Source organism: Bombus fervidus, chromosome 8 (genome assembly GCF_041682495.2).
Source record: "Bombus fervidus isolate BK054 chromosome 8, iyBomFerv1, whole genome shotgun sequence".
Lineage (NCBI taxonomy): Eukaryota > Metazoa > Arthropoda > Insecta > Hymenoptera > Apidae > Bombus > Bombus fervidus.
The window spans coordinates 10,401,728-10,417,409 of record NC_091524.1 but is presented as its reverse complement, the minus strand read 5'-3'; the positions used below and the strand labels follow the sequence as shown (position 1 = coordinate 10,417,409).

General features: G+C 37.1%; 2 protein-coding genes across 3 annotated transcripts in view; one reads left to right on the top strand and one right to left on the bottom strand.

Annotated features, from left to right (window-relative positions):
• The window catches only part of LOC139989852 (pyrokinin-1 receptor), a 205,840-nt gene that overhangs the window by 14,155 nt on the left and 176,003 nt on the right, over nt 1–15,682 (bottom strand). The gene's annotated exons all lie outside the window — the stretch shown is intronic.
• Zfh1 (Zn finger homeodomain 1) overlaps nt 1–15,682 on the top strand; it is a 38,674-nt gene that overhangs the window by 16,841 nt on the left and 6,151 nt on the right. Inside the window, exons 1-8 of one of the 2 annotated variants that reach the window (XM_072008504.1) lie at nt 6,022–6,065; nt 9,151–9,512; nt 10,773–10,913; nt 11,615–11,915; nt 12,474–12,829; nt 13,934–14,287; nt 14,584–14,916; nt 15,266–15,425. In XM_072008504.1, the coding sequence (XP_071864605.1) occupies nt 6,038–6,065; nt 9,151–9,512; nt 10,773–10,913; nt 11,615–11,915; nt 12,474–12,829; nt 13,934–14,287; nt 14,584–14,916; nt 15,266–15,425 (2,035 nt within the window). In that variant the 5' untranslated portion in view covers nt 6,022–6,037. Of the gene's footprint in view, nt 1–6,021; nt 6,066–9,150; nt 9,513–10,772; nt 10,914–11,614; nt 11,916–12,473; nt 12,830–13,933; nt 14,288–14,583; nt 14,917–15,265; nt 15,426–15,682 lie in introns of those variants that run through there. The other variant, XM_072008503.1, reaches the window with a different exon arrangement.

Here is a 15,682-nt window from a genome sequence, read left to right as displayed (position 1 = left end):
TCATAATATCGCGATACTAAAGGTGAAATTCCTCGAAGACCAAGAGAACGATCGGTCTCGTTTCCTCTGATAAATAGTTAGCTCGAACGTGGACCACGTAACTGCGATCTTTAAAAATAGAAACAATGAGACACGCGGTTTGATGCAGTGGTAGACATTGGCACGTCGTCTACAGTCTAGAGAAACTAAAAGAATCGAACCAGTCGTTTTACCGAGGAATTACGAGAGAAATTCGCACGATCGTTAGCCGATACACGTGTCTTTCCGCTAAATAATTATCGCGCCAAGCGTGACTTCTTCGAAATGCTTGGAGAGAGCATAGGAGCAAGCGTTCATCGCCACGTGACAAATTGCTCTCCATTTAATTTGTGATGGAAAGCCAGAGGAAACTCTGTCCATGGCGTATTTCTTGTCGAAATTTATGGAAAACGTAATCGAAGATGATGAGAATATCACGAGATTATCCTTTTTGTGAAGATAAAACTTTATCGAAGATTTATTGCGTTCTGTAGATCGACCAATTAAATGTATTCGTTTGGTCGTGAGAGAATAAAATTGAAAGTTTTTCAAATTTATCGTAAATTCTACTATTGTTTGTGCCTCTTTTTGGGACATGTGAATTTTTCGAAGTAAACCATTTGTTTCTTAAAAATCGAACGTTAGTTGTAAACCTTGTTTTAATGAAATCAAGCGATTGATAGAAAGCGGAGTTGGTTGCTTCTGAGAGTTTTTAATATCTATTTACCTGTCCATAGTATTTTCTCTAGTATCTACTATTTTCTATCGATTATAATAATCGAGAAGACAAAGAATACAGAATCGTATCATCTTACGTTAGAATCAGTTAAAAAGTTTGTTTTAATGAAATCAAGCGATTGATAGAAAGCGGAGTTGGTCGCTTCTGAGAGTTTTTAATGTTTATTTACCTGTCCATAGTATTTTCTCTTGTATCTACTATTGTCTATCGATTGAGGTAATCGGGAGGACGAAAGATACAGAATCTTACGACGAGCGTGGGAGTGAATTAAAAAAATTATATAAATGATAAAAGAAAAAAGCAAGACGAAGCAAAAATTTGGTAGATGTCATTAATTTCGCTATCGACAGGAAGCGTAGTTTCTTGCACCGACCGTTTACGACGTAAGAAAAATGTAGCGCACATTGCCTCCGTGTTTTGCAACACAGTTCTTAATATTCCTTTACCGCGATAAGATAAATGATGCAGCAGTGGCACGGAGCAATGGATCGTATTTCAATCGCGAGAAATTTGATCGCGTTTTGTTGTGTTTTCTCTGGTATTTTCCAAGCTTTCTTTACTATTTTCTATCGATGACACTTCATAGATAAAAGTAGTCGAAATGAACGTAAAGCGTTGAATACTCGTCAAACTTTCGAAACCCATCGAAAAACTCGACTAAGACTTTCGAACCTATGAAGATTTTCAAGATTTCCAAAACCACCAAGATTTTCACGAGTTTTAAACTTCGGATCATGTCCGAGGCGATTCGAAGTGTCTCAACATCTTATCGCTGCTTCTGACCAAAGATGATTTCATCGAAATCAACGAACGCGGTTGTGGCTGATCGCGAACATAACCGAGATTTCTTGGATTTCCTAGAAATTCTCGTGACAATTGATCTCGCGGACGAAAGCCCACTTTCCGGAGGCAATCGACACGCTGCCACTTCATACGATAATCTCCGGAAACGTCTGTTGCGGTCTGATGGATCGCAACATCTCGAAATTAAATCCTAACTATTGCTACAAGCGAACGAAGAACAATCGCGAGAATAAAGAAAGAGAGAAACTAGAGATCGATAAGAGAATTATATATAAATAGAAATGAAGCAATAGACAAGAAGAACTTTTTGATTGTCGTAAACGGATCAAGCTGAGAATGATAAAGCCAGTTTCTTTTTCTGATAACGAGATACCATAGAAATGCGAAAAGAAAGGGCACTGAAACAATAAGAAGTCAGCTATTATTATATATATTTGTACATATCTTAATTATCCACGTATCGTATCTTGCGAAAGAAATCTATACTTGGAGTAAAAAATTATAAAATTATCGCAAAATGTAAAAAGACACGTAAATGACGAACGAATTAATAATAGGAAATCTTTCATCAATAAGAGAACGAGATTACGGCTACATAGCTTTAAATGGAATTTATCAAAACTGAGAAATAGACAGTCTTAATATCCAACGGAGAAATTCGTTGTCACGTGCCAATATTAATTAACTATGAATTTATGAAACGTTTTAAAAAGAACGACTATATGTGAGTACTAATTAACTGCGAATTTACGATATATTAAACAAATACCATGTAGCAACATTAATCAATTGTAAACCTACAACATATTCGAGGAACAAATATTTCATTTTAAAAATTAAATCGACCCTCCGATTTAAATATCCTGCACCCCTTTTCTATTTACTCAGGTTACCAGAAAACTGAACTGTCTCCTCGCAAACAACAATTCTTCGAATCACCGGTGCAATAGTTTCTCGATATCCACGTTGATATCGACATGGATCTGCCGCATTGTATTCCTGGTTCATAATCGGCTGGCAACAAAAATAATTTCGCCGCAGGAAGAACACAAAGAGCGACGCGATCTGCGATCGAAAACAAGAAAAACAAGCCATCGTTTTGTGCCTTTCAACTGAGAATTTTTCTACCTTTCAGTAGCGGCGTACCGCATTTCACTCTTCAACGAGGAAAAGAGAAAGAACGAGCACGCGCGAATAAAAATAAAATACGCCGCGGGTCGCCGATTCGCTGTGTTCGAATCGCAGTCGATTCGCGCGCGCCTCGCGATAAAAGCCGCATCAGAGGGAAAAGCCTTTGATACACTCGCTACGAACGGTGTAACGACGTCGTTAAAGCCGTTTACCTGCGTACCAAGGAAACCTCTATTTACGATTTTTCTTTGGTACGCGTTCGTTACAGTTCTACAAATACCTTGGATCGATCTATGGAGAAACGTTTTGCTCCGTTTATACGAATTTAACGGCGAATAGACGTTCCGGATTTTGTTTCCGTCAATGTTTCTCCGGTTCTGAGAATCGATTGATAAATTGGAAGAGAAGAAGAAACGTACGTTTGTATTTTTATCTATTATTTATGTTTTTTGTTTACCAGTTTATTTTGACTCGATCCCGTTAAGGATAAAGTCAAATTCGTTTCTGTGAATAATGGCGCAAAGTAATGCTTGTATAACGAGCGATTTTTTCTAACGCTTTGAATTTCTAAATAATATGTTAGAGTCCATAGTAATGACGTAAATAGCGACGTCTGTATGAAGATAATTCGACACGAAGTTCAATATTGCAGTTAAAGATCGGTGACTATATTTTCGTTTGCTTTAGTCCGAAGTACCTTTTGTTTCGATATTTGCTCTTATATGTTTAAGGAAGCTGATATATATATATTTGTAGATAAAAAGCGGGAAACGTAGATTAGAAAGTTTTTTCAAGGGGGAAAACTAATATGTATGTTAGCTTCATTAGTCTGATTTGGTTACTAAGGATTCTCAGAATTGGTTGATAAACCGGCTAAGGAAAAATGGAAGTTCGTGTTTTCGTGATTACAAATATGTAACGATTGCATGACAACGATTTCCTAATGAGTAACATTTCTAAATAATATCTGAGAAAGTACGTTTATGTTGGTGACGAAAATACCTCTGTACGAAGATCAATTTAAACCAAAATTCGATGTTACGGCTCAGAATTAATGAGTTAAGAATTAATTAGTATTTTTATCCTTCTATTTGAAGTATTTTTTATTTGATATTCGGCTTCGTTCAAGTACAAAAATTAAAATGTTATTTTTATTAGTCTGATTTGCCTGCTAAAGAAAAGAGTTACATTAATTCTTTTAATTATTAATTAATTTTGTTTTCCTCCTTCGGATAGGTATAATATCAATTTCATCCATCAAGAAGCATCGTTAGAAAATGTAAAATCCCACAAATAACCGCAATATTACATTGCAAAATTATACACATTTAATAATTCCAACTAGACTGAATTACTTCGTTTCGTCCTATTCGATATCTATTCGCTTGACACACGGAGACAGAAAGATACTGCTATTGCTTAGAGAATGACGTTGATTGATATTACCTTCTACACGAACCAACAGCCTAATCCCATTCTGCCATATCAAAATTCCATCGATCAGATGAGTATCTTGCAGATCACGAGATCGACGGTCGAGTTGATCGCCTCGATGTTTCGAGGCGCATGAATCTGAGATTGCGTGATATTACTTACAATTTGCTTGGCCAGTTTCTGCATTCCGCTGACGTCACTTGATGGCGCATCCTCTTCCCTCGCTCTGACGGTCGCTGAGAGATACGCATCTGCACGCAGTCTCGATCACTTGGATGATCCACGCCTGAGATAACGTTCGTCTATCCTAGATCGATCTGTTCTGATCATTTCAAGAGGTCTGTAAAGCTCAAAACGAATTTAAGAAACCCGTTCCCGTAGTCGTCTATTGTATTTATTGCTCGTTTTGTTCTTGAAATCGACACTGGTTTATCGCTTGTTTCGTGCAGTACACGAAGAACGAGAATTTGTAAAAGTGTGCCATATCGACGCTCCTCTTTTACTTTGAAACTTGTTAACTTCTGACGAACTTTTCGTGAACTACGATAGCCTCGTTGTGAACTATTAAACGTTCTCGCTACGCGATTAACTTTTTGTTTATTCGTTAGACGCGACGTTCGTTATTCTTAGAAGGACAGTTTGAAGGAAAATCGCGACCATCTCGCTACACGAACTGTATTTAGTGTCTTCTTCTTATAAGAGGTGTGTTTCAATCGACTGCACCATCGAAATTCTATTACGGAAAACAAAATCAAAAATTCGATAATCCTCATTCTGTAAAAATCAACATTGTTTTATCGTATCTTGTATTTTATCTAATAGAAAATTGTATATTCTCAATGATTAGAAAAAGCAGGTTTATTCCTTTTTTTTTCTTTTTCTTTTTAAGAACACCTATATTCACGATATCTGTACGATAATAGTTTATTCAACGATTACGATCTCGACGCAGAAACGCTGCAAAAATCGTACCACCGTAAAGAGTCGATAAGTTAAACGCGAAGCAACATTAGCTATTCAAATGATTAAAAGTATGTTAACCTCGGGGATAAACCTGCCTTTTTGATAACGTTTTATTAGAATTCGATAACGTTCTAGATACTCGTTTTATGAAAAGTCATGAAAATAGCGATCGAGTCGCCAGTTTCGTAACGATATTTCGCGCAACATGATCGCGGTCGTTCTTTATCATCCGCGGCAATGATCACGGGATCTGTACGCCGCTTTTCAAGCTTCCACCAACATAATCGAGATCCTCGAACGGTACTACGTATAGGAGGAAGGCAGGAAAGGTCACGGCTCTGACCCATTTTGACGTTTTATCGGCCTACTACGCGAGCAAAGTTCGCGTCTCGCGGTGCACGAACTGGTCCGCGCTTCGTGGAACGAGATTACACGCATACGTGACTTCCGTTTTCTCGCCTCTTGTTTTTCCACCGAACGTTCTGCCCTCCTTTATTTTCCTCTCTTTTATTTTATTATTCTAGGCACGGTGGAAATTTCAAAAATCGCGAAATATTCTCGAGATTTGTGAGCTGTGAAATCGAATAAATATCATTGGAGATGTTTAGAAAGTTAAACGAAGATTGACGTGTGTATGTTTGATTATTATATATACACATATATAAATGTATTATGTTGTGCCAAAAGTTCCTTTCCTTTTATAAGGAAATAATAGATGCATGAAATTACTTGTTTCATATTGTTTTTCTTTACATTGTTCTTATTGTTGTCTTATTATTGACATTATTGTTCTATTGGAACAAAATGAATGGATTCAGTAAAATAATATAAAGCATATAATATAAATGTTGTGTGTTTATTATTTCTTTATAAAACGAAAGAAACTTTTAGGACAATCTAATGTATATACGATCATCAACACAAGTCTACAGGTGTCTGTAGAGATTTATGGAAATATTGGCAAAAAATTTGAAAGGTAAAGATCAACGTGTTTATGTGTTATTAACGTGTACGATTATCGAAGTATGGAACAAAATGTATTATTTGATTGTAGATTTAAATGAGCTGCGATTATCGGATAAGTGTTTCAACAAGATTTATAGGAACAGTGGCAAAGTAAAACTGTGTGAAAGTAAAACTTGAGAGTAGAAGCTAGTATATTCGTATAATTATTAAATTAAAAACAAAATTCTCCTAGTATAACAATTTTATTGGGTCAATACATTTTTTGGAACGATAAAAGTGAAATTTATTACAAATTACGTAATAAATAATGGGCTTGAGAAAATATTTTCTTAAATCCTGGCGAATGACGTTATATTGGCCATGGATTTCGCAGAATTGAAATTTATTTCAATAGTTGGCCTTTGAAAATATTTCGCGATATTCTTGTTTATATAGAGATAGTGGTGAGAAAAATGTTTATGGTATATCTGGGCTGTATAAAGTGCAATTTTCAAGGTAACTCTTTATAAAATAAATAATCTATATTCGCCTTCAGTCCTCTTCATAAATTAACCATTAACAAGCAACGAACAAAAAATCCACGCATCTTCCGATATATTAACCGTCCATAGATAGAGCAAGTCGTCGTTTTTTTTTAATAAAAATTGATTTTTCACGAAATGTATTTCCGAATGTAATTTCAGTCACGAATTCCTCTCTTCCAATTTAGCGTTTGTATCGGGAAAAGTTTGAAACATTCGACTCAACAAACGACTGTAATGCAACAAAAAAACATCAACAAGTATCCTGGAATTTTCCTGCAATTTTTTTGAAAGCCTGGAGCGATAAAATATATTCGAACACGAGAATTGAAACCATCGATGACCTTCGTCAGGAGGAATTTTCGTGAACGCTTTCGAACGATTCTCGTGCAGAAGCTGGGCGAAAGTGTTCGACTATGTAGGCTGACTCACGACGAAATTTTATCTTGGCCGGCGATTTGCCAAATATCGAATCGTCGCTTGTAGCTTTCAGTAGCTTTCTCTCAACTGAAACGATACTTTCGTCCTCCGATTCCTCTTGCTCCACGGTCCATGTGGACTGCCAAGGAAAATTCGTTTAGACGCGGTTAACCACCGTACACGTAGTGGAAGAAGAAGCGTCGCGGTGTTTGTATCGATTACTCGTTAAAACCTTCGCATCGTCGATGTTTATGCAATGTTTTTGTGGCTGAGGAAAATCGGAGCTGTGGGATTTTTCAGTGGCAACCGCGAATATTTAATCGTTCGTTCGATTTATCAGAGGCGTTATCGTCCGCGATAGTTTGGCACACTTGTGACGAAAATAACTGGAACTAAATGTTTGGAGTTTACAAGTTACAGCAGCGGACAAAAGAAAATTTATAAAATCAAGAATAAAATAAAAGGACGTTATAATTTTACAAAACGAACTTATATTTAATAAAAACAATGAATAAACATAATAAAATCCTATGGAATAAACGACCGTTACTATAACAAGTAAACAATTTTTAGTAGAAAAATTTGGTATAAAATTCGCGATGTATCGATTAAAAATTTTTTTCTATCTTCCATTGTATTTTCATTTTCCATTGTGTCATATTATCATTCTCTCATTTGATTATTAAGCGACGATAAAATAAGAAAATCAATAAAAACGTATCATGTTTTCCTCCCGTGGTCTTCGAATGATGTTCTTTTTTCTACGGTGTGTTTGATAGCAGATTAAAAATACACTTAATATGTTTGAAAAAAAAAAAAGACGCGTGTTCCGTCATTTCCCGGGTTAAAGAGTGCTCGGGACATTTCGCGGATGTATATTTATGAACGTCGACCGAACGACGCAGAATGTGTAGTGGTACCGTCTTCAATTGGTCTCGTTCACGAAGACATTCGCGTCTCACGTTTTACACTGATCATATCTTAAAGCTCGTTACAAACGGTATTCGATATCTTGTAGATTTTACCGACGTCGTTCCGCTGCGTCTTGTCATCGAGCTCGTATAAATTTTTATGCCCCATAGTTGCTCTATTTCCGGTTTACAATAGGGTGTAACCATGTTTGTCTTTGATTGACGTCGTTTTCTGAAGCAACGTGGTTTCGGCAAGTACGGAGGAATTTACACGATTGTGGTAAAATAAAAAATTTATTATTAACAAAGAGCAAATACAGGAGAAAAAATGAGTCATATTTACCGACTTTTATAAAAAAGATAATTTCAGAATTCGATTCTGTATTATTAAAAATAATTTCGAATTAACCACGCACTGTATACTTTTTGCATATTCAATAAATGTATGTTATATGCAGTAACATATAAAATAAAGATTACAAAAATCATAATTTTTAACAGTTAAAACAACTCTCCATTCGTGGTCTATTTTTTCTCCATTTTTGTCGTATTCCTATGACCGTAAAAGTGGAAATTTGCATAAAAATCCTTTCCATTCTGAAACCATATTCTAATGATAAAATTAGCAGGTGATGCAGCTATTATACAAAAAAGTAACTCCAATCTCGTAGCCACGGTACTGTACAACAAACTTACTACTGTAATAAAACCACTCTCTTATCGCACTCGCCGGTAAAAACTTAAAATCTCCTTGCCTATGTCCAGAGAGATATAAATTTCCGCGAAAATCCTTCGCCCTAAAATCCCTCTCTGACGATAAAATTAGCCCGTTGATCCAATGAACACCAAACTCCGTAAAAAGAAAGTAATTCCAAATTTTTAATCGCGATACAAAATACGACAAACTTGCCTGTACACACGCTCTCTTATCACGCTTCGCAGCAAAAACGAAAACCATTAAAAAGCGACGTTTCCAAAGAGACGAAAAAACCCATAAAACGAGGCAGAGCCTATCTCTCGCGAGCACGAAAACCCCTAAAACGCAACCGCGTCCATGACAACCTTATACAATCGCGTCTCTATGGTCTGTTATCGCACACCAATATATACTACGCCATATACGTGGAAAAAGAAAAAAGGACAAAAAAAAGAAAAATAGAGGGACTACGGGTGTCGGTTAAAGAGAGAGGGACAGAGTGGAAGCGAGATGTAACGTGGTGCACGTGTGTGGCTGTTGTTTCAGGTTGCAGCGAGGACGAGGCAGCAGGTGTCGTGAACGCGGAGGTGGGCGGAGGTTGCGCGGCCGGGGCGCCAACCACAGGAAGTGGCGTTGGAGGTGGTAGCGGCACAGGTAGCGAACCCGGTGGTGGTGGTGGAGGCGGTGGTGGAGCAGGAACAGGAACAGGAGGAGGCGGAGGAGGCGTCCGTGGTGGCGGCGGCAGCGGTGGCGGCGAGGGCGGATCGACGAAGCAGGGTGGCGAGAAGTGTCCCCAGTGCGGCTTCCTCTGTCGGGACGTCCACGTGCTTCAGCTCCATCTCGAGGACACGCACAAGACCCCGTACGCCATCGACAAGAACGATCTCAACGCTCAATTCCCTCAAGTGGTGAGTGAAACTAACGTCAAGGACGAGAGGACTCCATTGTTCCTTGTGTATTATTGATCATGCGCGACCGGCCTGCGAATTTTCCATTTTATTCGTCTGTCCCTTTTTGGCTTTGTTTGGTCTTCCTTTTTACGTACAGTACTTTCTATTCCCTCTTTGCTCTTTGTAGGACAATTTCGATATACATTTGCTGTTTTTCCCTTCTTCTTTTTCTGAAATTCTGTTTTAATAGGAATGATATTAACGACGATAATCGTCGGGAAGAGAGAAACAAGGAAATTGGGTTTTTGAGAACAGAGAGATACAGTTGACGAAGGGATTGACGAATCTTTCTTTTTTGCGTAGAATGGTTTCTTTCTTTGTTTCTCTTTAGAAACCGTCTTCCCTCGCCCTTTACGGTCTTCTCTTTCATTTCTCTTGAAAAGACTGATATATTCGTTATGAGATGACGACGAAGAATAGCTTGCAAAAGAAAGAAGTTGAGACGTAGTCGATGATATTCTTTCTTCGTTTTTGTAGATAGATACTCTTTTTCGTTCTTCTTCTTCTTTCTCTTCCTTCCCCTTCTCTTTCTTTCTTTTTTAAAATTTTCTTTTAAGAAGAACAGTATTGGTTACGACGACGAAGAATGGTCTGTAAAAGAAGGAAGGGAATTGGGTTGTTGAAAGTTGAGAGGTAGTTGACAATAGAGTTTTATGAACGAGTTGCTCGTGAAATTGAGATTGTCTTTTATATTACATATTTATACGCTGTTGTTTTATTAGGTTTATTTCTTGCCTATTTTTATAAGTAGACGTAATACACACTGGATACACACTGGATTCGTCATTGAGTTTATGTAAAACAGTACACTGGTCGGCGCACCTGTGCGATTATGAGATTCAAAGTAGCTCGTTCTCGTGATTAAATACTCGATTCTGCTTTGACTTTACTTTGATATTTCAGCTTGCCTTTGTTACTCTTCGCAGTTGACGGTCCCGGTTGAAATTATGGTTTAAGAACAAAGAGATTTTTCATGCTATTCTAATTACGCCGAGAATTTCCACTGTATCACAATTATCGTATTAAAGTAAATATTAAATTTATTAAAAATTCAACAAAATTACAAATAAATTATGGAAATGAAATTATAAGCATTCTTTGAATAGTAACTTTAAATAATAAAATAAATTTTTACATATAACTAGTTAATGAAAAGATATGTATTTATTAATAATGATCGAATAAACACGATGAAATTAATCGATAGATTTTTTCCAGTCCTGCAGGGTGTGCAGCAAGACTTTTGCTAACGTCTACCGACTCCAGAGGCACATGATCAGCCATGATGAGAGTGCCGTGCTTCGTAAGTTTAAGTGTCCCCATTGCGAGAAAGCCTTCAAGTTTAAGCATCACCTCAAGGTACTACGAGTGCACCCTTATTTTTCATTTCTCATTCGTACATCGTTATTTCCGTTCTTTGCTTTCCTTTTCATAATCTATTTTCACACAGCACTGCCTGACTTTGATATAGTTTTCTCCTGTAACCGAAACGAATGAATTCTTCCAAATAGAATTTCTCTGTATATAATTCCAACTTTCTTTGTTTCGTCTTTTATTTTTTATTTTTCGAAGGAAAAGAAAAAATAAATATTGTACGTAGAATGCATCGATTGACGTATTTGCACCGCAACGAATATTCCTCGAAGTTAATTTTATTCATTTTTAGTTGATAAACGCTAATTCACGCTAGACTGCGGTTATTTATGCAGATTCGTAGTTTCGTTAATACAATACAAAGAAACAGATCGTTACATTCGTTTCAAATATCGCACCTTAATTTGCAATATTTTATAGAATTCAAACTATTTCATAGAATCGATAATAAAAAGAAAGATCAACTAGAACGTTCGTTATAACACTCGATCTTTCGTATGATATAGAAAAATGTTGTATATTATCGTATCAAGTGCATTTTTTTTACAGTTTCAAATTTCGAAATTCGATCGAATGGATAAAAAATTCACGGTCTAGCGATTGCACCATCGATTCATATATAATTTCCTTTTTTTTTTTCTTCTTCTAATTTCAATTTCGATTGTCATCTTTATCTTTGTTCTCAGGAGCACCTCCGCATTCACAGCGGTGAAAAGCCATTCCTATGCAACAACTGCGGCAAGCGCTTCTCCCATTCGGGCTCGTATTCGAGTCATATGACCTCGAAGAAGTGCCTGATAGTAAACTTGAAAAAATCCAGGCATACGAATGTGAGCAACGTGGATCGCGGGCCGAAAAAGGCGCAACAACCCCTGCCGCCGGGGCGGCGCGAGGTCGATCTGCTCGCGGCGAATAATAACACTTTCCTCCCTATTCTGCCGAAGCTTTCACCCTCGGATTATCAGGAGATACAACGGGAAGGAGCGGGTGAGGGTCGATAACGCCATTCTATTTCAACCGCAATCGTCGTCGTGCACCTTGAACGATCCGGCTCCGTGAACTCGATTCGTAATCGAATCCTAACACAAAACACAGAATTCTGCTTTCAATCCTATTTAGAGTTTACGTCATTTGGAATCGAATATCGACGTTGTTGTAATTTAATCGTTTATAGAAAGTTTCTGAGGCTTTTGTATTTAGTTAAATCAAATTATGGAAAGAATATATGGAAGACGTATTATAACGCAAGACGGTAAATCTGCTTGCAATTCTATCGTAGTTTATGTCATTTAGAATTGGATACACTGTTGAAATTGAACCGTGTATAAGAACCATGAAAAAATTCTTATTTTTGCTGTTAAATAGACATGGGATGTTTTAAAAGAAATTGTGACAAGATCCGAAACCTACAATTAGACAAAACGACAAATCTACAGATCATTGGTTTAGTAGTTGTAATAATCGTGTATAATTGTTTGTTGTATTGAAAGAACAATCGACTCATGAATTAGGGAAATCTATAATAGAAGAAAATAATGATTTCAGGTATTTACGACATGCCGACCCTTCTGCCACAAATGATGGGCTTCGGCAGCTACTTTCTGCAGGCATCCTTGGGCAAGATCTTAAATCAGCTACATTCCAAGAGATTGGACGAGGTAGCCGAGAAATTCGAGTCTCATCGGGAGCTCATGAGCCCGTCGACGGCGGACTCTGAGGGCACGGAAGGCACAGAGGGTAAAGAATCACCAGCACCGACCGACCCTCAGGGTCTTGATGCGGTTCGACGTATCCTTGAAACGGTTAACACCTCCGTCACGAAGCAACTGCTCGAGGCGAACGTGAGGAAATTGTCCACCTCGCCGGCCACGATGAAACGAGAGTTCGAGGAGGATTATCAAGTAAGATCAGATCATTGTTTATGTTGTTACAAATATTGTGCAGTGGAGAAAGTTTAGTTCGACAGCGCAGAATTAAAGAAACGATTCAATTTTGCAGATCCGTTCTTGCACGATTGGATTAACGTCATTAGCGAAATTTTACAAGACGCGAATCACGAACGTTAATAAATATCCTTGCATAACAATGACAAGTTTGGTTTAATAAAACAAATGAAATTCTACGAGTAGGTTTTACGAATTACAAATTACCCGATTGTTAGTGCTTGTCGAAAGATTAGAAAATTGTAAAAAAAGAAACCTACAATTCGTGAGTTGTCTATTTACTCTAATATCATGATTAGGTGATAAATTATTGTGCAAGTGGACACAGATATCGAGAAGTTCTAAAGTTAGTTATAGATTTATCTATAAATAAATTCGCGTGACGAAGAAACCAGAATTTGCAACAGTATTGTTAGATCTTTCTAATTCGATCGAGTTTGTAAAATAATGGGAAGAAACGAAAGAAAGAGTTTAGATTCTAAAGAGTGATTTATTAACGAAACTTCCCAATTCTGTTAACCACGTGGTTCTTTACTTCTTAATGCTGATTGACGTGTCGTAAACTCGTTAGACGAGTGTCATAAACAGTCTAAGTATAAGGCGAACGAGGTCGATACTCCTCCAACCCTTTGTAAGCCTACCCCAAGATTATATGAAGGTCATTATTGTGACATAAATTCTCCTAAATATATCAATATAAAGAATAGATTATTACAATTTAATGGTCTGTAGAAAAGTATTGTAACAGCTACGTTTATTGGTTGAAACAATTCTTAAGGAATCTTCTTCAAATTAATCTAAATTTCCTTATTCCTTTGTTTTATGCTTTACACGTTCGTTCAAAAATTACAATTTGTGATGTATTTTAAAAAATCACGAATTTCTGCAGTCAAACTAATAACAAAGATTCGAAGAGTTCTCTTCCAGATTATTTTGTATCGCTTAATTGATGTCTCCTTATTCTCCATTGATAATTGACTTAACTATCACGATTCGCTATTTCAGCCACAAAAAAAAAAAAAAACACAAATTCCTTAATTAACGATGAATATATTGGCACAGGATCAAGACAGCGAGATGTCCAGCGAGATGGCACATTATCCAGACTGGTCAGCAGCGGATCAATATGATTCGCAGAGTGAAGGTTTGGCGGCGAAGCTCGAGGACGTGAATCAACCCGGTGCGAAATCAGGTTACAAGAGAAAAGCGGAGGATAGCTCGGAGGCGGACTCGGAGGACGAGGAGGATGGTACACAGACGCACAATGATAACGGAAGGAGAGTCAGGGCTAGATCGTTGATAGACGATGAGCAATTGGCTGTTCTCAAGGGTTACTATGCCATTAATCCTCGACCCAAGAAGGAGGAGATCAGCATGATCGCCAATTACATCAATTTTCCTACTCGTGTCGTACAGGTGCATGTTTTTCCTCAAAAGACTTTCCACAAAAAAAATCTTACCCAATTAACTTATGACTTTTTTTTAAATGAACACTTGTTTTCCGTTGCTTTAACACCATGTTCGAATTTATACATAATAATGTTCAGTTTGAAGAAGTGAAACTGAAGTTGAAACTAAAGTTTGTTAGGAATAAAATATTTATTTGTTTGAATTGGAACTATTATTGCAACAAATAATGCCAATGTAAGACAATAATATGCTTTTAAAAGAATCATTCGGAATATGTCATGAATACGTTATTTAATGTTCAGGTTTGGTTCCAAAATTCCCGAGCGAGGGACCGACGAGAATCGAAGATACCACCTCTAGTACCATTGGCAAATTCAACCAGTCAGACCGTGTACGAACAACCATTAGATTTGTCGAAGAAAGAAGCTCTCACAGAGACGGCGTACAAAGACAGTGAAACTATTTGTGCAAAATTCACGTCATCGTCTCCCGTTGAACCGAAAAACGATAATGCGTCGTCGCATAATCAAGACACGGATGATCTGGAGGATTCGCCACTCGTTATTGACGAAGAGACCACCGATTCTGTAGAAACGAAACGTACGGCCCCGATGGGGGGAGAAATTGTTCCAAAGGTAATGATAACGGTGGTTTTAACGATTACTATTAAACTGCGAATATCTATGCATTTGTGGAAACTTGAAATCCAGTACTTTACTTTAAATGCGAAATGTTTAAAGTCAAGTACTTGCTTATTTGTATTTATAAAAGTATGAGTTTGCTTAAAAATTGGCAGTCTACGTATAATATAAAAATAAAGTACACGTAGAAAATAATTAATAAGATAGTAAAAATGTGTTATATTAAAGCGATGAGGCGTAAAGAAGTTTGCTGTTATGTTTTATATGCGTCTATTTTAATGTTGCATAATTTGTATGTTGAATATTGCTATGCTAAGTATATTATGAAGTTCCGTATTTGCAGAGTCAACCTCAGACAAATGTTAAGAACGAAAGTGAAAACGCGAGTCAACCAGAGACTTCGCCAGCAGCGGAGATCGAGCAGGGTGTCTACTTCTGTGATCGGTGTGACAAAACATTCTCCAAGCACAGTTCCCTAGCAAGACACAAATATGAACATTCCGGTATGTATTTAAATATTGCTCTCTTCATTTCTACACATTACAATTTAACGTATAGAAAATTCTTATTTTTTTATATTTGAAACATTATTTAATAACGTTAATATTCAATTAGTAACCAGAGCTTCCCAAGCTTTTTAGGGGTCGAACCCATTTTCGAAAATAATAATTTTTCACGATCCACCCAAAAAGTAGCTCGGTGATCCGCCAGTCGGTTACAAACCACACTTTGGTCTTCTATGATGTAGATAATATTAAAA